Genomic DNA, 27,354 nt, shown 5'->3' on the forward strand with positions numbered 1-27,354 from the left:
GCAAGGCTTCACATCACCCGTCTTCCAAAAGGTGCTGCAATTTCGTCGATGATTCTTTCGTAGAACAGTCGTTGATAAACCATTCTCCACCTTAAATCATCCGAATATGGTCTTGGCATTTATACATATATATATATACGTTGGCCGCAGATAGATAGATAGATAGATACTCGAAGTCTAATTAGAATTGCATGGGATTTCAATCATATTACACAACATATGCAATTCTAATTAGATTTCGAGTATCTATCTATCTATCTATCTGCGGCCAACGTATATATATATATATATATATATATATATATATATATATATATATATATATATATATATATATATATATACATCATATATATATATACATCACGAAGATATCTTGTGGATATCCTGAACTCTGCATGGAACGGATCGATGTTTGCAGTATTTGCTTTTGATATAAAAATACTCTAAATCCTTATGTGTGTCATAATTATTTGAAAAGCAAAGTGAATAAATCGCATATTCCAGTAAGCATTTGTTCATAAATGTGTTGGAATCGAAGCATTTATTTTCTACGTATAAAATGGTGCAAAGGCTAATTTCCACAAGGCGGAATTTCCATGCGGAGGGGAATATTAATTTTCATTTTATTCTTTTAACAAATCTGCAGCGGGGTAATCTCAGCCTTTCCTGTAATCTGATTAGCTGTGGCAGCGAGCGGAATTTTACAATATATGTCCACGGTCCGGAATCTATATTTTTATGCCCGAGAGAAAGCGTATTTGTTTCGTTTTTGTTCTTTTAAAGATTTGTTCGCAAACTTTTGAAATTAATATTTTGAAATAAATTGACCAAATGATTATCACAATAAATTGAAGTGAATTTAAGTAAACGAATGAGGTTTTGACTGTTTGTATTTTTGTTGCCCCTGATTGCCGAGTCTGTGTATGAATACACAATTATAAAACCGAAAGCCACTTTTTGTAAAAAAATAAATACGTCATTTACCATTTTGGCCGGGCAGGATAGAAAATATTTCTCCTTGGTCTCAGGTTTGAAACCTCAAAAAATATTTTCATATTGACCTCGGAGCGAGTAAATACCCTTCTTGCAACACAAAGCGGGGCCTGAAATTTGGTAATGTGATATGATCTGTGAAAATGCTTGCAGTGAAAATCTATAATGCATTGCCTCGGGAGACAAATTGGCATAGTGGAAAACGGTCGTTGACTCATATAATAAACATGAGTAAGTTATATTGTGTGGAAATCTAGTAACTTGAATGGTGTATATTCTTATTGCAGGAAATCAAGCACTGCGTCCATCCGATCTTATATCAAATCATACCATTCATCGTTTGGGAGAGTGCCACATTCTCTGTATTAGTGAAGATAATTGCTATGGTTACAACTACAGAGTGACACCAAGCAACCTTTATACAGCAAACTGTCAGTTGAGCAACAGCACGGTGAAGATGAACAAAACAAAAATGAAAAATGGGCCATGGATTTTTTACGAAGATGTTTTGGTAAGAACCGAAATATTAATTTATATAATTATTAATATATACATATATTTGTATCTATTTATATACATGATATATTATTTTGAATATTCTATTATAATTATATAATAATATGTTAGACAGACTGTATCATTATACTGATAGCCTTGTGATAGGCTATTTATACCCATGTAATTTCCAGCTAATCTGCATACGTAGACACGCAGGTAGTGAGAAACCATGGAGAACGTCATTAAAACCGCGACTTCTTTGCTCAATCCTTTTGAGTATTTCAATTTTTTTAAAAGATACTTCTACTTCTCCGTCGATCGAAACTAGAAATTGAATTTTGCGTCCATTATCCTATGACAAAAAGGAGCGCGATAATTTATTCCAGGCAAATAAGAATGTTTTGCTCATGGTGCCCTCGCCGCATAATAACATATCATCTTGCTGACAACATTCAGTAGCTCTCAAAAAATTAGAGAAGTGTGTGTGTCCCAATCTTACTCACTCGGAACCCTAACTATAACTCAATGGACATCTTCTGCGACAAAGGTTGAAGTATTATGTGAACTTAACATGATCTTTCTTTTTCTCATATAGGTAACAGAAGGTTAGCAAAAAATAAATATGCATTAAGAATTGCAGGTATTCCCATAAGAATTAGCAAGTGGAAATAGCAAGTCACTGTTTAGGGAATCAGTTATAATATTCTGATTCATGCATGTCTTATCTAATTATTCGAGAGATATAAGGTTTTGAATATTTTTATGTACAACATTCTAAGCAAATTACCAAGCATATATAACCAAGCAAAGATGTCGTTTTTTCAACAAAAGCAATTTTTGAAAAGGCAAAATAATTATAATTATATTGTGGAAATGAAGCAAAAGCATCAAATCTCGAACAGCTATATTCACGACTGCATGTAAATATTCTGCGGACTACTGCTTGTAGCACTCCAAACCACATTAACTACAAATTAATTGTCGCCGCGTTGTCATGCATGCAGGGTGAAAATGGTGGAAAAGAAGTTTCAAAGACAATATTCTCCATGTTTTTTTTCACGTCGTCTACCGGCCTTGCTTACTAATATAAAAATTGAAAATTAGGGTTAAAAAATTTGCCAGTTAATCATGCGACGGCAGTGCATGGAATTCGCGTTTAAAAAAAAATTATTGCTTAAAAATTTTGGCTAAATTGGACGAGCTGTCCGGGAAAATTTCAAACTTTACGAATACTATTAATCCAAAATCCCGACGTATTTGTTTTTTACGTGCTTACGTTTTCAATAAATGCCGCCAGGCAAAATATAATAATTATATATGAATAACTTTGTGAAGTTAATTATACCACCCTAGACAAGCTGATCGATTTTCGGAGTCATTTTTGTTCTAAATGATATAAATATGTACTTATGAAATGTTACATTTTCAGGTGAGTCCTAACCCCTCGAAGGCAAATATTAAATATGATCACTTAAAATTCAAATGGCATGCACACGTGGTTAATTTGTCACTTTAAGTTCATCTATCTTTCAAATAGATATTCAAGGCAATAATATTGTGGGGAAAATTCTTGTAGCACTCGAAACTACATTAATAGGATATTGTACAACGCTTAATTCCATCTATTAAACATTTTCTTCGTTGTCGTTGAGGTTCGATGCTATTGGCGAAACTGGCCCCTAAAATGAATATATTAACTAATATCAATCAACTTTGCAGATATCAATGAATGTGCAGGTAGCCCATGTGGCTACAATGAAAAATGTACAAACATGGCTGGTTCATACACTTGTGAATGTCAAACTGGATATAAAAGAAATGCAACAAATTGCACAGGCAAGACCTGGTCTCAGCTGTTAAATTTCAAATTTTATTCCATATTGCAGGACTTATTCGTTTTTTTTGCGTCCGGAATCTACCTTTTTGGCTTATCAAATTTCTACGTTTGCGTTCAGTTTTTGCCCTTCCATATACCGCTGAAACCGGTTCGAACCAAACCGGTTCGAAGTTGACCGGCAAACAAGTTTTTTGCGCCAAACATTCCTATTTCTTGCATTTCACGTAAAGTAGTTTCAACCAATCAGATTCTGGAAAAGATAAACTTTGAAACTTGCTATAAATTTTTATAATACGACTTTGTATACTCTGCGGTAGGTAAAATAATATTTTCTATCATCCATTGATAATCCGCAAAAAATGAAACATATATATCGTTTAAGCCAATGGCATAGAAACTGGATTACACAATTTTATATAGATATAGAAGACGCAAACTGGATTTTACAATTATATGTTATATTTTTACATTGGTATAAATTCAGAGATACCTCGTGGCCGGAATGCCCTTTCTTTAAAAGTTAACTCGCTTTTGTTGCATGCGTTATTTCAATTTACCAATTTTTCTACTTACTTCATAAATCAACAGAAACTGTTAACAGTCAACATTTTGAAAATTATATATTGTCAAATGCTTAATTTTTACGGTGTTTCTACTGTTTTATATATTTTCTCAATATACTTTGTGTTTCCCATAAATCTACCTATACTTGTTATTAATCTAGTAATATATATTTTGTTTATATTCAGTAATGGTAATCATAATTTATTATATTGTGTGTTTGTTGTTCATTTCGTCATTGGGTTTTTGATATGTCAATATTATTTATAATGAATGTGTATTTTAGATATTGACGAATGTAAAAATGGAACACACAACTGCAACAAAAATGAAACTTGCACAAACACTCCAGGTTCATACAACTGTGAGCGCCGAAACATAATGGTCTCAGGTAGAGTATTTTGCGATTAATTATTATTAGTTTAATTATCAAGAAGATCGTTGAGCATTTATATTTTGTAATTATTGTCTCGGGGTTTTTTTTTTTGTTCTTCGCCTTAAGCGATTAGTTGCTAAATAATAGTACGACATGGAAACGTATGCTGAGTCCTAATGGCGAACGCTTCATTGACGAAACACGTCGTATCGATTCTAGACGTCAAACAGGAACTAGGATTTATGCATGCAGCCGATATAAAAATAATGCGATATTTAGTGTAATTATTTTACACCAACACAACACGCAATTATTCTACGGATATATAGTAGCTAGATGGATATAGTACATAGGGAAATGACGTAAATTTTAAGTCGTAGAATGGTAAGTAACCCCCCCCCCTCCCCCGATATTTATCGTTCGTTTTATAGCCCTGGAGTGACGGGGATTCGGCGAAATATTTACCCTGGTCAGTCTCGTTCTCAGGCGCTTTAAATGAAATAAAAATTGGAAAAAACAGGCTTTTACGCAGACAAGTGGCTAAGCTGAGCGAGCGCGGAAGGAATTTTGGGGAGGACGCGGTGAAGGAAGCGCCTTGCAGTCAATGCATGAAACATGGCGGCTCACGATTTATTATTTGAGTTCAATTAACTGTTTATTATTTAAAAGTGCAAAAGAGGAGATGGTCAAAATATTAATTTGGCCCGAATTTTTGAGAGCGATACACAGAAATATATGCATGCATGAAGAAAGTTTTATGTACAAATGAGGAGTGTTTAGAGAGATATTTTTACTTGAAAATGAAAAATGGTATCGCACTGGCATCATTTCTAAAAAAAGAATTTACAAGCGGGGCAACTGGAGAATCCATTCGGATTTTCAAAATTCCACATCAAGAAGAAACAAGAAAATGTATGGATAAGATATTTGAGTATCGTAGAACAAAGGTATGTACCTCTTTACATTTATTCTAACTCTTATGAAGTTCTAAAATATTTCTTTGATGTATTTTTATTAAAACTTGGGAAACATTCCTTAATTGATAGTATGCTTTTCTCCTCACTGGACAAATGGAGTAAAGCCATCAACCGTTACTGTTTTATATAACTTTTTTAATACGTTTGCATCCATATTATATTCCACAATTCGTTCCAAATCTGCGGTCAATCTGTGCCTTCTTTTATTGCCTTGGCCACTTGACAAAATTATATTCTAGAATACATACCACTTACTAACCGAATTTAGGTCCGTACTAGAAAAATATCCGACCGAGGCGATAGCGAGGTCCGTTCGTTCATAAAAGACCGAGGTCAGATGTTTTTCAAGTACGGACCGAACGTATTCGGGTAATAAGGGATTTATTATATGGCATTCAGTATTTAGTTTATTTCTTTATCCAATGCGCTGCCGCATTCTTGCTCGTTAAATAAGAATGATACAATAATATAAACAAAATCAAAGATGAATAAATATAATATTCACATGTACCAAATAATGCTCTTCTTCGTCAATTCTCCGTCGATATTTTTCGTGTCAAAAATAAAAGTGCAAGCTTGTTTTTGTTCAAACAAAAACAAGATTATGAGAGTTGGACCGTTACTACGGCAACGGTCTAATACTGGGGGATTCCAAACCGGCAAAGAACCAATCAGCGCACGCCATCTAGTGACAAGACCGCGAGCCATATAATAAAGTAGGTGTAATGCATTATAGACCAATTGCGAAACTTAGTGACCGCGCCTTCGTGCAACATGGAAACGAGGCTTATTATGCAAAAAACAATATTTGTATTTTTTGCAGTACAAAGCTATTCGCCGAGTTATATGCCGTTTTTCGCCTTTGTTTTGCATATTTTTCGATACCCTTCAGCTTGGTTTCATCGTTGTTATCATAGTTTTCAGGTTAGGAAGTCTTGTTTTTCAATTGAGGCGTTTTTTTGGTGTTTTCATTAATCTTTTCGGCTGCTTTCGTCGGGGAAGTATGGAAAAGGCCGACTCAAACTCAGGTAAAAATTTAGTTTTTCCAAACTATTTCGTCTCAAGTTTTGAAAATGTAGCTATTTCATTTTTCTCCTTCTCATTTGTGCAAAATTTGGCGATATATATTTGGTGCAAAATCTATGTTATTTATGTCAAAAATTATTGAAAAATGACAGTCAGATTATATAATTTTCAAACCTGATGACTGAAATGGCTTCATTTATCCAAATTTCTTCACAAATATCACTGTATTTTTTTTTCTTTATACCACAGAAATACTGTTAAAATGGTCTAAAGTAACTGACTGAAATGTTTTTGTTTATATTCGTTTTAATAAAGTAGAGACGATGCATAGCTTGCATGCCGGCCTGAAGGCCGAATTTTATAAAAGTCGAATTCGAATGCATCTGAGTTTGCATCTGAATTCTGCATTTTTGTTAGTACAAAACACTATTCTTTCTATCTACTACCATGCAATAGATGTTTAATAAGGTTTAACCAGGAATACTTGAAAAGGAAAGGATTCCGTTCACCATCGTAAACGGAAAAACACTTGCGAACTCCGGTTTAAATATTTTTCGCTTTCGGCTTTGCCATCATGTAAAGGTGTATCTTAAAAAACGCTGCAGCTCGCATTGTGGCTACCTTTATAGTATGTTATTGCGGGAAAAGGAATATTCAAATGGCAATTCAAAATACACAATGATATTATGTCTTGGTTATAAGTATTTTGCTATCCATGTCATGCATGTGTGCCAAGTTGAAGAGTTGTGTTGCTTTTGAGTCGGCATCACATCACATGTACTGTAGTCTATATACACAGGGAAAATAAACATAAAATTCCGTTGCTTATTTTATCTGTTATAGTATTTGTCAACAGATTTCTACTATTTTTTTTTGCTGAGCTGTAAAATTGCTGTCAAATTACATCTTATCGATCGATAAAATTGGTATAAAAAAATTTTAAATGAGAAATGTGAACATGGTGGTTTGTTCGATCGTGACTTTTCGAATAAAAAAAACATAGATTTTGCACCAAATATACATCGTCAAATTTTGCACAAATAAGAGGGAGAAAAATGAAATACATTTTCAAAACTTGAGACGAAATAGTTTGGAAAAACTAAAATTTTACCTGAGTTTGTGTCGGCCTTTTCTATATTTCCCCGACGAAAGCAGCCGAAAAGATTAATGAAAACACCACAAAAACGCCTCAATTGAAAGGCAAAACTTCCTAACCTGAAAACTATGATAACAACGATGAAACCAAGCTGAAAGGAATCGAAAAATATGTAAAACAAAAGCGAAAAACGGCATATAACTCGGCGAATAGCTTTGCACTGCAAAAAATACAAATATTGTTTTTTGCATAATAAGCCTCGTTTCCATGTTGAGCGAAGGCGCGGTTACGAAGTTTCGCAATTGGTCTATGGCATTAAAAAGATTTAAAAAAAAATTATGTTAACACCCATGCAAGTTCATTATAAATGTGATAAGAGAAGAGGTTATAAAGTTGAATACATATATTACAAAATACTTACATGCAAACCTATTCGATTCAACAACATGCAGAGACAGCGGATGTTTTCCTGGTCTTTTTTAACTGTTGCCTAGTAGCATCAGGCTCTAAATGTTTTACAAAAGGTGCTTTAAAAACTATGCTCACCAATATGTATCATAACCTGTTGGGCATAACCCATGAGGTTGCATGTAAATGGCAATAACAAAAAGAATACTTAAATATAATTATTTTCTAGCAATCTCTGTAACCCCCTCCTCTCTACCTCTTATAGTGTGAAAAACCATATGTGAATTATAATCGTAATATGGCATAATATAATTATTATATCGTGTATAATTTATATGAATTATAAATAAATTAATTAAATTTTAATGTGGTAGTTCATTGACCCGGAAATCCGTCCGCAAGAGAAGATTGCCTGCTTGACTCAGTGTTCAAGCAGACATCTCCAGCAGGAGATGACTATATGAAATAGGTAGAAGTTTCCAACTTGCACACAGTCATTAAAAAATAGCAATGGTTGCAGGATTTTCATTCTGGTTAAAATGATCTCCTAGATTGTCGAGTTATTTCACACATTGGTATATTATATGGGGAACATGTGTACAGTACTTATTGTTATACACACAGGGAACGTGTTGGGGCCTATAAAAATCGAAGACATGCTGTGAGGCAAATTAAGGTAAATGTCAACTTTAGGTTTCACTGCTGTTATTATTAAAAATATGGCAGAGCTGGCCAAGTTATCTGGCATGAAAAGTATTTGAAATATACATACTGTATGACGTTTAAAAACATAGTAACACGCGCATAAATATATGTTAATGTAAATGGAAAATATATCAGCTTAATGTACTAAGCAGGGAGAATAAATTTCCAACGCTTACTAACTGACTTACTTTGAACATTTTTCCCCCCAAGCGGCGATAAATCCAAATCAGCATCAGAACTTGAAGATTCTTGTGTAAGGATAATTTTATCATCATAAAATGATGACAGTTGACGGACAGAAAGATAATTTATTATTAGCATATTTAAAAACGTACTAAATATTATCTTATATAATTAAATATTATGTAATTCTGTAGAAAATTATCACCGTCAAATGAGAACTTCTTCAGCGATTGCTCCAGGTCATCCATATGGCCACAAACCACCAAAAACCGCAAGAGCACACGAGTATAAAACGCCAAAAAGCTCGATTTGTCAGAAATCGTATTTCTGCCAGGCGCTCCATTTTTCCGTCGCGTCCTCCCCAGAACTCCTTGCGCGCTCGCTCAGCTTAGCCACTAAGAGAACATTTTTTAGGTGAGAAAACATCTTACGAGGTCTTTTGAATTAAGTTAGCTATAATTATATAGTTTATCTACCATCACACGTGCCGTTGAGAATAGACAATCCAGAAGATCGCTGGAGCAAGGTTAAATATGTGGTGTGGTATGAATCGCGTATGTTTAAACCACGACTTTGGGAATTTACTCGACTGTTTAAATGAAAGACGCCAATGTTACAAAATTACCAGAACTAAACGACGTGGCTATATATCGGATAAATTAAACTTACCAGAACAAAATAATCTAATAAATAAAATGGCTAAAGTTAAATAATAGTAAATAAAGATTATATTTTTGTAAAATTTTGTTCTTTAACCACATAATAATTAGCTTTGGACAACTTGCTGTCTTCTGCCTGGTGCGAATGTTTGTGCCCATGCATATTCGACGCGGTATAATCTGAACTGAACAGACCCGCCTCAGGGAACATATTCGAACGATATGTTAATTTATACATTGCATTTTTGTATTTCATTAGCGTTGGTCATCTAAATTTAATGTAGAAAAAAGTGCAATACTACTAAAATGCACTCAAAACTTCGTCAATTTCAAGTCATTTGTATTTACCAAAATATTTGCGTTTAAGAAATATTGAGAATTGAGCCTGCTGACCTCGATCGAAATTTGAGTGAATGGTTGCCATCAAACAAAGGCTGGAATATTTGTTGGCGTGCATCAAGAGATGGATGGGAAGCTTCAACATTTCATTCTCTATGCGATGGAAAATCACCGACATTGACGATTGTTAAGGTTGTCAAAGATAATAAGAATTTTATATTTGGTGGATATGCAACTACTTCATGGGCTGGAAATGGTAAGACCCTGATGATTATTATATCAACTATTTTACTATTGTTTATAATTATTACACTCTAAATCTCGAAGTGTTGTGCCAACACCAAAAAAGGTGTAAATTCCTGCCTCCCTACCAACACCAAAAGAGGTGCAAATATACACCTTCGTAAAGGTCAATATACACTCAACGGGGTATATTTACACCAATTTTGGTGTATATGCTCTTGCCTCTGTATTTACACTGAAAGGTGTATACTTACACTGTAAGAGGGTTTATTTACACTTTACAGTATCAATATACACCATGGGTGTATTTATACACCAAGTTGGGGGAAACATTATAAGTGTATATTTACACTAAAAGGTGTATATTTATACCTTTTGAGGTGAATATACACCATAAGGTGTGTTTGACAAATATTGTATTCACACATATAACATTCCTATATAAACAACAAACAGACCTGCAACTTCTTGAAGCAACAATTTTATTTGCATAAAAAATTGAATGGACAAATATGCCCTCTAACCTAACTTTAATATTAATATTTACAACCCTCCTTTCCTGCATATAATCAGTTCATTTTTTTAAAACTTTGACAGTTCATTAATCAACTGACAAGAAGTCTTGTTGGTACCTTTTGGGTATCAAATACCTTCAGCATTTGCCTTTGTAAAAAGACAAATGTATTGCTACACTCTTTCGGGTATTCAATGTAGGGGCGTTGTAAAGTTTGTATAAGCCTCCCAAACATGAGCATATTTATAAGATCACCTGGAGTATTTTTTTCCTGGAAAATTAAGTTCTGCAACACTGTGAATCCAATTAACCATTAACAGAGGAGACTTTCCACTCATCCACTGAGTTTCTCGCACACTAGTACTACCTCAATTAATCCATGTTCCTAATAAAGAAAAAAGCAACCATATTTGAAAATTTAGATAGCGAATGTTCATCTGGTAAGCTGTCAATGATTTTCCCTTTTATCTATTACATGATAACTAACTATATAATCAATTGTTTATAAATAAGATGCAAATAATGGAAGTGAAATACACAATGAATTTGCAATTTGTATGATACATGAACATTGAACTGATAATTTTCTTACCTTATATTTCCTTAAACCAAGTCAAATGCCTTCTTTTCTTGTTTCTTTTCTTGAACTAGTAGATTCACTGAATATTAAGTTGACATTTTTCATCAAATGGAAGACCTTGGCACCTTAAAAATACAAATACAACAAAGGTATCTTAGGCATATATCATGTTAGTGCTATTATTATATTATTATACAATTAAAACTGAGCCATATGCTTGGTGAATAATCCAACAGCATTGCACAATTCCTTATAATACATTACTTACCATACTTTCCTGCTCGTTTATTACAGACTTAGATGACACTTGGCACTTTGTTTATAATCCACCATCTAAGGATGTATATAAAAATTATTTAAAGGGCAATATAACAGCTATGTCATCCAAATTCTTAATCAAAATTAATGTATATCCTAAGATTCAGTACATCATAATCCTAAGATTGAGTAAATCTGTTATGGCAGATGTTTCAATCAGTTTCATGTAAATATTTATATAACATAAATTCATGCATTTGACCATGGTTTCGCCAACATCATTACATCAATAATATCACACTTTATAAATTATGGCATAGTACCTATAGTATAACCACGGCATAACATATTTCTATAAATCATTAATTTTTTTGGTGGGAATGAGTAGTAAAACTGTGAATATTTCTGTTAAATACGTACACTGTTTACGCGGCAAATTCGAAATTCAAATATAGCTTTCGTCTGTTTGCGCGTATTATAATTTTAAAACCTTACCTCTGAGATGACTGAGATTCCCAGTCACTTTTAAAACAATTCCTCGATCTTCTCCAGGCAATCTTGTATCATAATGTCCAGTAAAATTTAATATACATTCAAAATACTTCTCGATTTATACTTTGCAAAGGAACAAACAACAACGTGCATCGTGCGAACTGCGAAGAGACGCTATCCCGGCATGCATCGAGAGCGCGTGCAATCCTGGTGCAATCCTATCAACATTTCTTTGCGCGAGTTACGGCGTTACGGGATTTATTCAGAATGTTGAAACCGTCAAAACCGTCGCGTTTGCATCAAAACCGTCATCTCTTCTGAATATGAAAAGAAAGATATAAACAAAGAACAAATCTTTTTTCCAAGACTTTGGAATTAGCTTTGCTTATTTTAAGAAAACAATTGCTTTCTTGACTTGACTCTTTGCCCAGTTATTTAGGAATATAAAAAATGATAATCCTAATCCATTTCCAATTTTTTTCCGACAAAAGCTTCCAGTGCATGCACGCCCAAGCTCTCATTCAACACAAAATTATAGCGATAATGTTTACACCAAAGTGGTGCTTTATTACACAAGAACGGTGTTTATTTACCGCCTTTTGGCGTAAATTTACGCCAAAGAAGATTAACTTTAGCTATACACTTAACCGGTGTTGACAAAACACAATATTGGTGTAATAATACACCTCGAAGGGTAAATTTGCACTTTGTGGGTGTAATATACTGATTTACACCAAAATTGTGTGTATTTACACTTATTTGGTGTTTGTCGGACACTTCGAAATTTAGAGTGTATTATTATCCTTTATATACCATGTTTCTTTCAGCTTCGTAAATTTTACTATTATATTTATTTAGAATTTCGTGTGTAAGGTGCATGCATGAATCTTTTCAGTTACCGCAATCGTGCGATTTGCGTGAGAATTATTTAATGGCGTACGTGGCAGGAATTAGTGATAAGTAGAGCAATTCAGAGGAAGTTGAACAAGCAATTAGCAAGTTGTCGCGTGAGATCTCCTCACATTAGATGGCTCTATTTTCTCATATAATTTCTTGGACTCTTAGCCTGGGCCTTCGTCAGTGCAATTACTTCAGAACACAAAAAACTTAAATGTTGTGTTTGCTCCGTGATTTGTTTGCTCCCGCTTATAACAAAACGGTTTCGCTTACCAACCAGTTATGAAAATGAAATAGAAAACAATTATTGGATAAGGCCATAGGGTAAACAGTTGTTTTTAAAGCTGGAACTAAGCGTCTAATCATTAAATATGGCGTTTTTTGTACCCGCTTTTTTAGTGCGCCTTAGCTAAAATATTAGTTGGCTTAATAATTAGGGCTTAGTAATTTTTAATATCATGCAAAATCGGTAAATCAGGTAAACGGGTTTATTTTCACGCATAATTTGCAGTTGACCCGATATGGCGCACATTGGCGGTTTTCACACTAAAGACGCATAATGCGTCTTCTTTGGTTATTCGTCTTCAGTATAAAGACGGACAACAGACGCATAATACGTCCAGACGATTCTATAAGTTTTTCGACTCAGAGACGCATGACCAACGATAGTTGTATCCGTGTAGACGAATAATCCGTCTGTCCGTGTGAAGACGGCACATGGACGAATAGTTCAGGAAAATGAGAGTGTGACAAAATAAACAAGAAATTCTAATGTAATCTATTCGCGCGGGTTTCATTATGCATCTCTAGTGTGAAAACGGTCATTCATTTTCCTAACTTTGCTTTTCAATGACCACCCCTTAAAGCTACTATTCGGATTTTGCTGTGCACATAATTATGCCAAGTTTAGCCTAAAACAACTCAGGTATAATCTGTTCTAAATGAAACGCAAAAACTCCTTCACAGGTCATATAGACTAATTGGCTGCCTATCGAAGAATAGATAGCGAGTATAGCAGCCATTAAAATTACAGCATTTACGTATAGTACACTAGTGTCGTTCTGCTAAATTAGTAATTTTTAAATCTTAAAGAAGTAATTGGCGCATGTAAATAAAAAAGTATACAAAATTAACAAATTCGCATGGCTATATTTTCCGTTCTTTACAATTTTTTGCAGCCAAACTTCGTAATTTTACTAAATTTAGAATGCACATTTCGGAAATTTCCTTTTTGTTGCCTAAATCAAAAGTTGGTCAATTATGCGATCGTCCATTGATAAACGCGGGTTTCACACACGAAATATCGCCCAATATATGTGTTGTTAAATCCCCTACTAACCATAAAAAATGGGACAGTATACATATTTGTTACGTACTTTGCGCATAATTTTTGGCCCTAATGGACCGTCTACTTTGTAACATGTAATTATAATTACAGCGCATGTTGTTAATCATGGAAATGGTTTAGTTATGTTTATAGTCTAATATTACAGAAATCTGGGATAATCAAGTATGTAATTAGAGTTTATATTGCATATTTTACAGATGGATATGCATCTGCTCCAAGTTCCTTTATGTTTTCTCTTCGTAATAACGACAATCTTCCTCCATTCAAGTCTCTGCTAAAGAATGAGAATGATGTGTATGCAATTTACCGATATGATACATACGGGCCAACTCTCGGTTGGGCCCATGATCTCTACATTTCCAAAAACCCCCAAACCAACGGATATTCCTACTCAGCCTTTGGTTACACCTACGAACCTCCAACTGGTTACGTATACGGCAAACCCAACACGAGTTCTCTCCTTGCGGGGAGCTATCGTTTCACCCCTTTTGAGGTTGAAGTCCTGTATTGAATCTGGTTAATTTTCAAGTTTCAAGTTAAATTGCGAAGTAAGTATATGTACACAACTACCGTTACCTGAATAATTAGGCATCTGATCGGCATATCTTGCGGTGAATAATTAGCACAAAACAGCAAAAATATTATGTTGAACATCCGTGTGGCATTAATATGCTTGACCCCAGATACAGAAAAGTGACAATTTAAAAGTAAAAAGGGTCGCTTAATCACCGCTGAGCGTAGAAAAAATTGCCGACAAACAGTTGCTTTCACTGTTGTGTTTCCTGCGAATAAATATAATTTATTTGGAAGAAAAGACTACGAAAAAGGGTCGTTTTATCTGAACAACTATAAAACTATCATAAATTTACGTATTAACCCTGTCGCCCAGAATTATGAATACATGCAGTCCATCTATATCTATTCTTCTGGTTTCACGCTTAAAAAATTGCTAGTAGCTGTCGGAATATCCGTATTTGTGCCGTTGATGAAAGCTAGAAACCACTATCAGACTGCATCAATCAATACTAAAACCAAAATCATGGTCAAAACAACCAAAACCAATGGACGACTTGCGCTTTAGACAAATTTTTGATCGAAGTAACTAGAAGAAAATAAATCATGACAGCTAGAAAGATCTTACTTAAATTAGTGCAAATGCAAAGTTTGGCTGCGAAATGTTGTAAAATACGGAAAATATAGCCACGCGAAGTTGGCAAATTTTGTATACTTTTGAATTACGACCGGAAGTGTGTAACTAATTTAGTTACACATTTCCGCACGTAATACAAAAGTATACAAAAATCGACAACTTCGCGTGGCTATATTTTCCGTATTTTACAAAATTTCGCAGCCAAACTTTGCATTTGCACTAATTTAAGTAAGATCTTTCAGAAAATGTCCTTTTTATTGCCGAGGTAAGAAATTACTCGAAAGCGCAAGTCGTCCATTATTCTTAAAAAAAAGAAAAGAAAAGTTCATGATCACGCTTCTTGTCGAGTTCTAATTGGGATGAAGGGAATAAATATTTACGTTCGCCCTTTGAACTGTAAGTCGTCGCTTAACTTTTGGTCAATTTAACAAGAAACATTTACTGCTTTATGCCGAGAATTACGTGTAAGATAATATTCTAAGAACCTCCAAGATTAAGCTAGCGAAGTTAAGTATATTTTCAGTGGTTGCTAATATCCAAGCCGATAAGCCTTAATTATTTCACCTATCTGGGCAAAAACAAACTTTACGGCAACTCTTTTTTTGCTCCGATATCATATTATATATACTGAAAATTAATATACCTCAAATTCAAATTTTCGAATCAAAAAACATTATTTATACAACTTGACGAAGAGATTTTTCGGGGTATTGCATCCCACTCCCCTATTTCCGAGCTAGGCATTTTACATTATATTTATCTCACTGTGGTATTAAATTTATCCCACGCAACGTCTCGCGAGGACTACACGCACACAGTGTTGTTGTTTGTTTATAATTAAAAAATAGCAATTTTCACGAGAAAGAAGCCGCATTCTTTACGAGAGTTATACAGAAAAGTTTGAACATATGTATGTTAAAATCCGTTCGATGCTAATTTTTTACGTCTTTTTTGAATACTTTTACGGATTTATAGAAATATTTTCCAAACCTTTGTACGGCATGTTTGGCTATTCTACAAGCTCAAAGTACTTTTGCGGTATACTGTCCAGGGCCGTAACTAGAACGATAATTGGGCGGGGGGGGTGTTTATTCATATATTTAGTTCTGCCCGACGGATTTCTTTTGTAAGTGCAATAGCTCATAATGGAAATCCGTCAGGCAGTTCTGAATATATAAATAAACACCCCCAATTATCGTTCTAGTTACGGCCCTGATTCTGTCTCATTTATCAACCCAACGCTTGAGGGATTTGGCAAAATATTTTCCCCAGTCCTGAATTCCCTGCTGAATCCCGCGAGCAGAGGGTCTACAATTAATGATAGAAATTACACGTCCGTGTCCGAAATGGCGTGCAGTGCGCATATACTCGCTATTTCCGTTAATGGAAAACCACGATACTAGGCTACCTGTATAGTCAATATTTTGCCGCCTGCATAGCAAGAATAAAATCATTTATAATATAGCTACTCACTGTATATGAGCTATTGTGCAGTCTGATTGGTCGAGCTACCCACCGTATATCAGCTCATATACGGTGGACACCGCAGAAATTGGTGTTTAAGACGTTTCAACCCGAAAATCTAATCGCTGGTTCACAATTGTGCATTTCTGTATCGCCCTATCAAAGAGAAACCTTTTGAATATCTTAAAAAAGTTCAATTTTTCTTCTGAATACGCATTCTGCAATCTTTTGACAGCTCATCATACACATCTGACCGCTGTGAAATGGCCATTTTGAGGCTTAAAGTATACACAAGGTTATTAATTCAGACGATTCGTTTTTACCGTGAGCAAGCTTCAAATCTTTTGTGCAAGACATATTTTCTTGAATATTTATAAATCTTTTCCTCACCAAGTTTGAAGTCTAAGTATCGAGAATTGCGGCTAAGCCTATACCAATTTCCGCGGTGTCTATACGGTGGGTAGCAAAAGCAAAGAAAAAGCAAAATGGCTGATCGGTTTGCAGAGCTAAATGAAGGAGAAATTGACATAATTCTGGAGGCTGCTGTCACCAGAAACACAAAAAAATCCACCAAATATGGCATGAAAATATTTAATGGTAAGAATAAAGCCTAACAAAAAATGTTTTTCTTCATAAAAATGGACTTTAAAATAATATTTCACATGAAAACATTTAAAGGAGTGAAGTAAAAATGTAGAAAATAATTATATTTCAATTTATTAGATTGGCTTTATACCTGTCCCACTTATTCTGGAGGTTATTATATTACTGAAATGTCTACAGCTGAGTTGAATTCTTGTTTAAAGTTGTTTTATACATCAGCGAGGCAAATTGACGGCTCGTACTATAAGAAATCATCGATGAAAAGCATCCGTGCAGCCATTGACAGGTTTTTGAAAAATCCTCCAAACAACAAGCCATTTTCCATCATTGGCGACCCAGCATTCAATGAAGCAAATTCTATGTTAGATGCATTCGTAAAAGACCTCAGGAAAACTGGGAAGATTGCTGGTGTTGTCCACAAAAAAGCAATTACGAAAGATCAAATCCAGTTGTTGTTTGACATCGGTGAATTAGGCCCAGCCGATAGCGACGATCCATCACAATTGCTTCGCACCGTTTGGTTTTATCTTGGAATTTACTTAGGACGTAGAGGACGAGAAAACCAGAGAAATCTCAAACCCAACATGCTGATTTTAAGAGCAACAGCAGACGGCAAGTCGTATTTGGAGCTCAATAGAGAAGTTGCTGGTTCAATTCCTTCGACAAAAAACCACCAAGGAGGCTTAACCGATGTCGAGGACGAGTCCGATGGGAAAATATTTGCCCAGCCAGATTCAAAGTTCTGTCCTGTAGCCACAATTCAGAATTATTTGACACACCTGAATCCCAATTGTGATGCCCTTTTCCAGCGACCGAATAAGAAAAATGGCATTATTTGGTACTGCAATTCGCCAGTCGGAGAGTCAACTTTAGGAAAAATGCTTCTCAATATGACATCCCGAGCAGGCATCAAACCACCGTTAACCAACCACTGCATACGAGCTACCTCCGTAACTGCCCTTGCCGAAGCTCATATCCAAACCCATTATATTAAATCAGTCACCGGCCATAAATCCGATCAGTCCATTGAATCATACAACAGTCGTCCTTCGATAAACCAACAAGAAATAATGTCGAGCACGCTGGCCAACTACATTCGACCAGAAACAGCTGCATCTCAATCTTCCTCGCAGTCAAAGTGTTTCCACAACGATTCTAGCCTTCAATCGCCGGTTCAATTGAAATCAGATGGTGACAATCATACAATAACATTAAACAAGCAAACAACAATCATACCAAGCGGCCCCACGTTCAATTTCCACAGCTGCAATGTTCAAATTTACAACTGACGGTTTGATTTAAGGGTAGTTTATCGAACACTATGTTAGTTGTAATAATAGTTGTAATCTGTTTAATTTCACAAATGTTGTACTTTTTGCCAGTATTTTACAAAAATAAGATTAAAATTTAACGTTGTTTGTTCGTTTCAAAAATATAAATTACATCCATATTAATACGCATGCCGGAAGTGCCCCACATAATTGAATTAATTATTTATTTTTATGTAAATATGTATTAAATTGTTAATAAATATATTTGCCGCTCAACAAACGGACTTGGCTATATTATAAAACAATTATACCACTCGCTCTCGTCGTATATGGCTGATAGCCGACGAGGTGCTACGCACCTCGTCGGCTATCAGCTCATATTACGACTCGAGCTCGTGGTATAATTGTTAATTATATAAGCAGAATAAATTACGAATAGTACCGGAAAGTAAGTGATAACAAGGTTAAAATTTTCCCTGTTTCTTCTTTTTCTTAGGTGACGGACTGTTTAAAGCAAAACGACTATTAGTGAAATTGACAACAGGAATCGTAGACGTGACAGAATTTGACGTTAATATAAAATATATAAAGAGAGGAGAGGGGGTATTAACATGCAGTAAAATTTTGGAAGGTGCTAATGAGGACAAATTTAAGGGCCTCGGTTCACATCCAACATGAGCTCCACTTCTAAATTTATTATATCAATAAATTCTTAAACACATCCGAAATTACTAAAACAATAATTTCGCGACGCGTGGCCGAGCATTATGAAACGGAAAGAAACTGGGTCAAAACCAACTCAAATCTTTCACAATGGCGGAGAATTTTGAAAGGGCTGCCAATGCTCGCAAGAAGAAACTCCCTTCCATGGATTGTCTTATTAGGCAAGGTAATGATATTTTAGAAAAGCGAAAAAAGAGAAGAAAGCCTATTCATTATGAGTATAGCACGGATCCAAAAACTGGCCAACGGAGTTGCAAAAATACTTACAATCCAAAGTATTATAATCGCGATGATACCGCCTCTAGTTCAAGATCAAAAAACTTAGAGGAACACAGCGATAATATTTTCCAAGGTATGCTTCTGTTTGTAACATTTTACACAGAACCTACGCCAGATAGGTCCCATCATTCGGATGATTTATTATTTTGTCACTTTTTACGTAGAACAAGAACCACCAGAAGTAAGTTTATTGGATCGTGAATCAGATATGGATGTAACGACAAAACGCTGTAGAGGGTATGGATCTAATATAAATATGTACATTACAACAGCTAAAAATGCTGTGAAGTTTTTATCCGCTTTGTTGACATTTTGAACCGCTATTGTAAAATATGATGTGCTAAAAGTCAATATTTATTATCTAAACAACGTTCGTATAGCTTTGTGTCCTCTGTGACTACTGACTAGACATTATACACATGCTGCCACATTGCTAGATTGGCTGTGTGCAGGGAAGATTGTGACTCATCATTCACACATATTGCAAACTTTCCAATATGGATACTGTTTATGCATTTATATATTGGAATTTAAAGACCCTGCTACTTTACAAAACTTGGTTTATCGAATGTATATTAAACTTAATGGTGTAATATGGTGTACAATGATTTTGTGGCATTCTACCTAGCAGCTCATTTTTAAAGCAGTATCATCGATTTTGTTTAGATGTGACAATGAATGATATCCTTGAAGAAGCAAAAGGATTATTATGTAACTGGAAATGTGGTGGTCAGCAAAAGAAACGAACCTGGCATGAAAGACAAAATTCCCTTTATGAAAGCTGGGAGGAAGTCAGAAGTAGTTTAATCGAAGTTTTGCTGCAAACTAAATTTTCCATTGGCATTTTTGATGAATTGTTATGCGAAAGCTGTAAAGATGCCATGGCAGTTATTGGATGTCAAGACTGCATTTCACATAGATATGTCTGTGGGGATTGTGATGAGGAGAACCATAAGAACCATCCATTTCATGATCGAGATGCAATTTTGAATGGTTTTCATGAACCTATTCCTCCAACAGCCTCAATTAACAGCAAACTGGAATGGATTACTGTTGGTAAATATTATAGCATGGCTAAAAAGATGTAACTTATACCTTGTGTCAAAAGGTGCATTGTGACCGTGATACTCTCAAGATGCTCTTTAAATATGAAATTTAGCATGATCTATTTAGCATTTATGTCAAACCTAAAGTTCATTTTACATGAGTAAATATTCATTGGCAAATTTTCTCATAAAAAATTTTATTAGGTCTTTTTCAAATAAAGAAACACAGAAACATATTTGTCACATGAAATTTGTAAAAAAAATTGACCAGTCAGTATTATCTTTGTATTATCTCAGCATCTTTGTGAAACTCTAGGTGTGAGATAATGTTTTCCCTTGGTAGGAAAGTTCTGCCATTTTTAGAGGGTTCTTCAAACAGTTTCTGAAAATATATGAATTGTCTATGTATTTTTTAGAACGGTCCCTTCCATTTGGTGATGTTATTTGTCCCACATGCCTATTTCCTTGCAATATTTTATATGATGAGAAGGGTATGGGTTGCATTGCTGTAACATTGAAAGGTATGCTATTTTAGTTGTCTTTTTTATTCACAAAAACATTGTCTTTCTGAAATAGATTCTATAGTTTTATACTGTAGCTATAAATGATACATTATGTAGGCTGAACCTAGCTCCTGCAAGATTCAAACCAGATGATGCTATTCAGATAGGCTTTATAGGCCAAATGTTGATCTCTATCATGGAACTCAAAACTTATATTTTTGTGCTAATTGGTTAAATATTTATTATTATATCTTCAGGTAGATTCGACATTAGTCACACAAAATATGAATGTAAACAATGTGACAATGTTATTTCATCAACAAGTCCCCATGTTTTAATACAGCTGGGGTTTTGGCCTGGAACTATTCGTGACATGACATATGTATTTCACCAAGATCTCTTTCATTTCTGGGATAATTTACAGAAGATTGTTCCTGGAATTTCTCAAAATAGTTTTGTGAAATCACTAGAAATGTTTTCGATACAAAAAGGGCGGGTACGTTTAAACCAACTTCTAAGTATCAACTTCAATGTATCGCTTCATGCAAAAAATGGAATCCTGTTCTTTTATGATTATGTTTGCTAATTGCCTCAGTAGTTAAATAGTTGTACAGATATTAGTTTGATGTATCTTTCTCTATCTTTTATATAGATGGGAACAATTAACAGCAAAACATTTGGTAGCTCTTTTCGTGAATGGAAATATTGCCAATATGAATTGAACAAACTACGGCATATTAACTGGATGGAGTGCCCTGCATGTGAACAGCAGCAACACTCCGTTCACATGGATGGTAACATGAAACTTTATCGGTACAAATCTGCTGGGATGTAAGTACATTTTGTACACTGAATCACAGACGATGCATTGCAGGAATGCACTAGCTTGGAGGGAAATCGTCAGCTCATATACAACTGAAATGCGTCTTGTATATCACCTAGAAAGAGTTTCAAAGTTATTTCATCATATGTATGTTTTAAAGAGGATAAATTGAAATTATTTAGCAGGAAAAGAGATTGCTACTATGGAGATGCTTTTATTGCTTCAAATGAAAAAGTTCAACATCATCTCTGTAAAATTTACAAAAAAGGAAAGGAAAAGGTATTGTTACAATTTGTCTTCTCAAACAATACGAATTTTCGTTTACCTCAAAACAATTATAGAACAATAGTCCCATTAAATATCAATGTGTGACATTTGGTGTGGGAAGTTTCTGACCGTAATGCTATGATTTGTAACAAATATTTAGATTATTTTTATACCAAGTGGATCTACTGTACGTATAAAAATAATCTAAAATCGAGCTGTTTCAATTCGGCTATACTTTACCCTAGGTCACAGATGATTCTAAGTGTGGCGATTCTATTTGGCATGCTGCTGGAAATACTTTGAAGAAAAAGAAAATTGTTGATGAAACTGGGCTAGAAATTGCTGGCTGTCGTCACAGTGTTGCCCAGCATGCAGTTAGCATGAAGCACGGAGAAGTGTATGGCTATGCACATTATATGCAAAAGGAATATTACCTTCGTCGTACAACACAATTCTTCTGGTATGATGTCATCTGCAAGTATTGGCCTTGGCTGTGTAAAAATGATGTAACCACATCTCAAAAGATGAAACCTGCTCTTTCCGTAATGCATGCCAAAGCACATGCTTGGTATTGCCAGGTAAATTTCCTTGTGCTTATTATATTTCGTACGTGGCAAGTGTGCAGTCAAGTGCAGTGTCCATTGTGTAATCTTTTTTGCAGGTTATTTGGGGAGGGCGATGGCAAGATGGCGCTTCTGCAACAACAGGAGAGGAAGTAGAACAGATTAACAGTCATTTCTCGCGGTTAGGGTGCACTACCAAGCATATGTTACCTGAAGGTAAGCATGTGCAATAAAATTATCAAACCAGTTAAACGTTTAATTCTGATGTATGCATACATAGGACGAGAGGAATTGCTGACTGAACATGCACTGGAGTGGAATAAAAGAAAAATAACCAAACTGTCAAGTATTCTTGCGAAAAGATATACAAAAGTTATTAATTTTTCTATTTTTTACCTAATAGTAATAGTAACTATACCATAACAAGGGAAACCATAACAAGGGAAATTTCGTTTTAGACCAATCAGTAAGTTTGTTTACATTTTCAGTAACCCAATCAGAATAATCATCATTTTACATGATGTATTAAAAATTTAGGCATTCTGATTGGCTTAGCCTAAAAAGTGTAAGCAAATATGCCGAATAGTTTAAAACGAAATCCCCCCTTGTCACATAACATAGCTACAAATACTTTGCCAAATCCGTTTCGGTAGTTTTCGTCAAAAAATAAGACAGAAACAAATTTATTAAAAAAAAAGGTGTGGGTAGAAATTTAAAGCGTGGAGGATTGAAAAATATGTAGATGCAATGCAAATTTCCCATGCACGGAAAGGGGAGTACTGAAATGTATAATCTTCTCTTGGAAAAATAATAATGTGTTCTGTACTTTTATATGCATGGTTCTAGGCTAAAGATAAAACCGCCATCATGCAGAAAGAATTAGAAAGCATGTCAGAGAAACTTGAGTGTGATCCAACAACATTACAGAAATGGAAAGAAGATATATTTGACGCTGCTAAACGTACGTATAGAATTTTGTGTAGTTTTGTTCAGTTTACATGCAGTACATGATACTGTGGCGAATCTATTATTATAAATAATAAAACTAAAAACGTTAGGTATGCTCTTCTCAGAATGCGATGTCTTGGTGTAATTTTTTCGTGCAATGACGACGTGTTTCTTTTTTCTCTTTCAAATTTATGTCAGTGGATGAAAAATCGAGAAATAAAAGATATTCCATAACTCCGGAGGAAATGAAATACATATGTCATTTGCTCACATTAGATGTGTTAACGCCAAAAGAGAAGGCCTTGTTTGACGTTGCTGAAAAGATTTATAAGGAAAAATCTAAACAGTTTCAGCCCAAGATCTGTCGCAATTATTCCTTTGGTGAAGGTGTTTTAAAAAATAAATCTTTGGAATATTTGAGATACAATATGGAATTCCATCATAACGCGATCTCTCATCTGGCATTTAACATTGCAAAACTTGCAGGTGGTTCTACATTTAATAGCTACATTTTCAGTGTCTCTTCCTTTATTTCAGTAGTAACATTTAAAGCCAACGTTTCCGTGCGAGTAAAACACCCATAAAAAACGAAACCGCGGAAAATTAGCCTCCACATGCGGGATAAAGGGAAGGTAACATTTTAACCAAATATTATTTTCTTCAAGATTCTTCGAAGCAACGAAATAAGTTAAGGAGAAAGATCAGCAAAGAGAAAGAGAGTATCCATTCTTTGATTTCAAATTATAATCGAATTGCAGACGAACCGCTAAGCAACATAGAAGAAATTTTAAATGGAAAGTTTCCATGGAATTCTCGGAACGAGCCAGTTGATGAGTGTGAGTAGCTACTGTTTCTCGTATACAGACTGAGCCAGGCTTGCAAATAGAACTTGTACGTACATAATTATAAATTGCCGGACGCGTAGTACATTATATATGAATATATTGTGCCTTTCATACAATAGTGCCTTTGGTAACGAGACGATCTGTGGTGGATAAGTTGATGGAAATTCAACGGTTTCAGGAGGAAATCGAAGTTACTAAAAAGGAAATGTTCCAATACCTTGAATATTACACCAAGAAATGCCTTCCGGCACTTTATAGCGAACTTGCAAAATTGGAAAACCTGCTGCAAGGTAATTTTCCCGGTCACTTTTAGAATTGTGAAATATAGAGTATGTTTTCAGCGATCGATTGCAAAAAGCTTTTGTCCTTATTGGAAAAATGTAAATTATGTTTTTAAACTCTGTGAGCTGCGCGTCAAAGAACATAAGCAATATAACCTTGACTGAACTGCAGTCTATTCGGCTAAATGCAACAGATCCAAATTTTTATTGCAGGTGTAAAGGCTGGTTTTCATATAACGTAATTCTTTGACGATGGTTATTGTGTCGGTGGCCCTTGACATCTGAAAACCAGGCTTAAAATTATTTTTAATTTTCGAACATATAGGTAAAAGTCGCAGCCAATGTGGTGGTGAACAGCCTGTTCTTGCGGTGGAAAGTGCTGTGTGTGTGGTATGTTTTTCGGCGGTAATTACTTTGTAGGTTTAAAGGGTGATGAAGTACAATTTATGCATATTTGTGGATAGCCCATATCCTGAATCATGCAGTGAACATTTCAGCTACCATATTGTAACCATCTTCACGAAGCACGAAGTTTCTTGTATACGAGCAAAATGTTATGGTTGGAATTATACTGCATTACATGCATGGTGTATCAAAAAGCTAAAAACCTACGCCGTACATACCTTCTCATGGACGCACATTTTTTATTGTTTGGCCATTATGTAAGCTCTTGGAAGGTCTATTGGGTGTTAATTGTGTGTATCTAATGCGAAGATGCGATAATTTAAAAGTTATTTAGGTCCGCAATTTCCTTTTCGACATTTCTGTAAGCCACATCTGTAAGCTATGCGATTGCTTTTTATGTAACGTATATTGAAATCTTTTTATTTTAGGCAAAAACCTATTCTACAAGCTCAGTCAAAAGGACCATTGTCAGAGGAAAGCTTGCCTTGGTTAACGAAGGAATTAACTTTGCCATGCAACAATTAAGGCTTGGAATCCAATCTTTCTTGCCAGTTCTCGGTTTACAATTGTCTGGATTCCAGGACATAATTGAGTCGCACAATGACAATACTAAGCAATCCTATGAAGATGTGGAGGATGAGCTGGAAAGAGATACAAATTTTGATATGGATAGTGAAACCGACAGTGACACTGATAACGACAATGAGAGTATCTATTCCGAATGGGAGTTTGACACCTAAGATGGTCGATACGTCCCTAATTATTCGTGCTTGTTGTAAAATGTTATAATTCGTAAAGTTATTTTCTTCGCTTTAAATCCTAAAAAGTCGTTATATTATTTAAACACAACTTCTGAATTCTGTACAAAATCAACTTTGTTTCGTAAAGTTAAGGGCGTCCTGGAACAATACCCTTTTGAAGTCGTATATTATATTTTGACTTATTAAAATATAATATCTTTGTCAAGGCAACAATTTTTTGGCCGTGGAAATTATAAACAGATATGAGGATTTACTTATGTCAAGTTCTATATATATTGCTAACTAAAGGTATATGAAAGTATACTAATTTGGCTGTTTTGTGCGTTTTTGTGTCATCTTGTGGTAACAGGGTGCTTAACTGCTGTAAAACTAGGGTGTAGTAACACCAATGTCGACAAAATCGCACATTTGTCACGTTTTTGTTCCTAATTTACTGTTTTGTGCGTATTTGTACCATTTTGTGGTAACAGGGTGCTTAACTGCTGTAAAACTATGGTGTAGTAACACCACTGTTGACAAATTCGCATATTTGTCACGTTTTTGTTCTTAATTTACTGTTTTGTGCGTATTTGTACCATCTTCTGGTAACAGGGTGCCTAAGTGCTGTAAAACTATGATGTAGTAACACCAATGTCGACAAATTCACATATTTAACACGTTTTTGTTGTTAATGTGTTTGTTTTGTGCGTTTTTGTGTCTTATTGTGGCAACAGGGTGCCCTAACTGCTGTAAAACAATGATGCAGTAACACCAATGTTGACAAATTCGCATATTTAACACGTTTTTGTTGTTAATTTGATTGTTTTGTGCGTTTTTTGCCATTGTGTGTTAAAAGTGTGTGTAACTGCTGTAAAACTTGGGTGTATTAACACTAATGTCGACAAAATCGCATATTTGTCACGTTTTTGTTCCTAATTTACTGTTTTGTGCGTATTTGTACCATCTTGTGGTAACAGGGTGCTTAACTGCTGTAAAACTATGGTGTAGTAACACCAATGTTGACAAATTCGCATATTTGTGACGTTTTTGTTCCCAATTTACTGTTTTGTGCGTATTTGTACCATCTTCTGGTAACAGGGTGCCTAAGTGCTGTAAAACTATGATGTAGTAACACCAATGTCGACAAATTCACATATTTAACACGTTTTTGTTGTTAATGTGTTTGTTTTGTGCGTTTTTGTGTCTTATTGTGGCAACAGGGTGCCCTAACTGCTGTAAAACAATGATGCAGTAACACCAATGTTGACAAATTCGCATATTTAACACGTTTTTGTTGTTAATTTGATTGTTTTGTGCGTTTTTTGCCATTGTGTGTTAAAAGTGTGTGTAACTGCTGTAAAACTTGGGTGTATTAACACTAATGTCGACAAATTCGCATATTTGTCACGTTTTTGTTCTTAATTTACTGTTTTGTGCCGTTTCTGTTGTC

At 34.9% G+C, this 27,354-nt stretch overlaps 3 protein-coding genes and 1 long non-coding RNA gene across 5 annotated transcripts; 3 read left to right on the top strand and 1 right to left on the bottom strand.

Moving 5' to 3' along the window:
• Nucleotides 1-11,016: 11,016 nt before the first annotated feature.
• Nucleotides 11,017-11,799, bottom strand: LOC114536700. The gene is made up of 3 exons (XR_003688473.1): nucleotides 11,752-11,799; nucleotides 11,267-11,331; nucleotides 11,017-11,123 (listed from the first exon to the last, which is right to left on the bottom strand). It is a non-coding gene; the product is annotated as an uncharacterized LOC114536700 (long non-coding RNA).
• Nucleotides 11,800-17,092: 5,293 nt separating this feature from the next.
• Nucleotides 17,093-18,499, top strand: LOC114536728. Its single transcript, XM_028558078.1, has 2 exons — nucleotides 17,093-17,204; nucleotides 17,331-18,499. The coding sequence occupies exons 1-2, from the start codon at nucleotides 17,093-17,095 to the stop codon at nucleotides 18,497-18,499; spliced, it is 1,281 nt and encodes a 426-aa protein (XP_028413879.1).
• A 672-nt stretch (nucleotides 18,500-19,171) lies between these two features.
• Nucleotides 19,172-19,799, top strand: LOC114536729. Its single transcript, XM_028558079.1, has 2 exons — nucleotides 19,172-19,556; nucleotides 19,648-19,799. Exons 1-2 carry the CDS (start codon nucleotides 19,295-19,297, stop codon nucleotides 19,797-19,799), a joined length of 414 nt encoding a protein of 137 aa, XP_028413880.1. The 5' UTR covers nucleotides 19,172-19,294.
• Nucleotides 19,800-19,846: 47 nt separating this feature from the next.
• On the top strand, nucleotides 19,847-26,265 carry LOC114536705. 2 transcript variants are annotated; one of them, XM_028558059.1, is made up of 15 exons: nucleotides 19,847-20,053; nucleotides 20,150-20,539; nucleotides 20,946-21,050; nucleotides 21,290-21,528; nucleotides 21,685-21,863; nucleotides 22,041-22,134; nucleotides 22,368-22,700; nucleotides 22,784-22,901; nucleotides 22,966-23,057; nucleotides 23,532-23,646; nucleotides 23,832-24,119; nucleotides 24,299-24,469; nucleotides 24,598-24,768; nucleotides 25,085-25,149; nucleotides 25,593-26,265. In XM_028558059.1, exons 1-15 carry the CDS (start codon nucleotides 19,981-19,983, stop codon nucleotides 25,902-25,904), a joined length of 2,745 nt encoding a protein of 914 aa, XP_028413860.1. In that variant the 5' UTR covers nucleotides 19,847-19,980; the 3' UTR covers nucleotides 25,905-26,265. The 2 variants fall into 2 exon arrangements, with proteins under 2 accessions (XP_028413860.1, XP_028413859.1); XM_028558058.1 differs by having other exon boundaries at nucleotides 19,849-20,053; nucleotides 22,038-22,134; nucleotides 25,593-26,264.
• Nucleotides 26,266-27,354: the final 1,089 nt, after the last annotated feature.

The sequence above is a fragment of the Dendronephthya gigantea genome, unplaced genomic scaffold (genome assembly GCF_004324835.1).
Source record: "Dendronephthya gigantea isolate DGI-Jeju-01 unplaced genomic scaffold, DenGig_1.0 000143F, whole genome shotgun sequence".
In the NCBI taxonomy this organism is placed as follows: Eukaryota; Metazoa; Cnidaria; class Anthozoa; order Malacalcyonacea; family Nephtheidae; genus Dendronephthya; species Dendronephthya gigantea.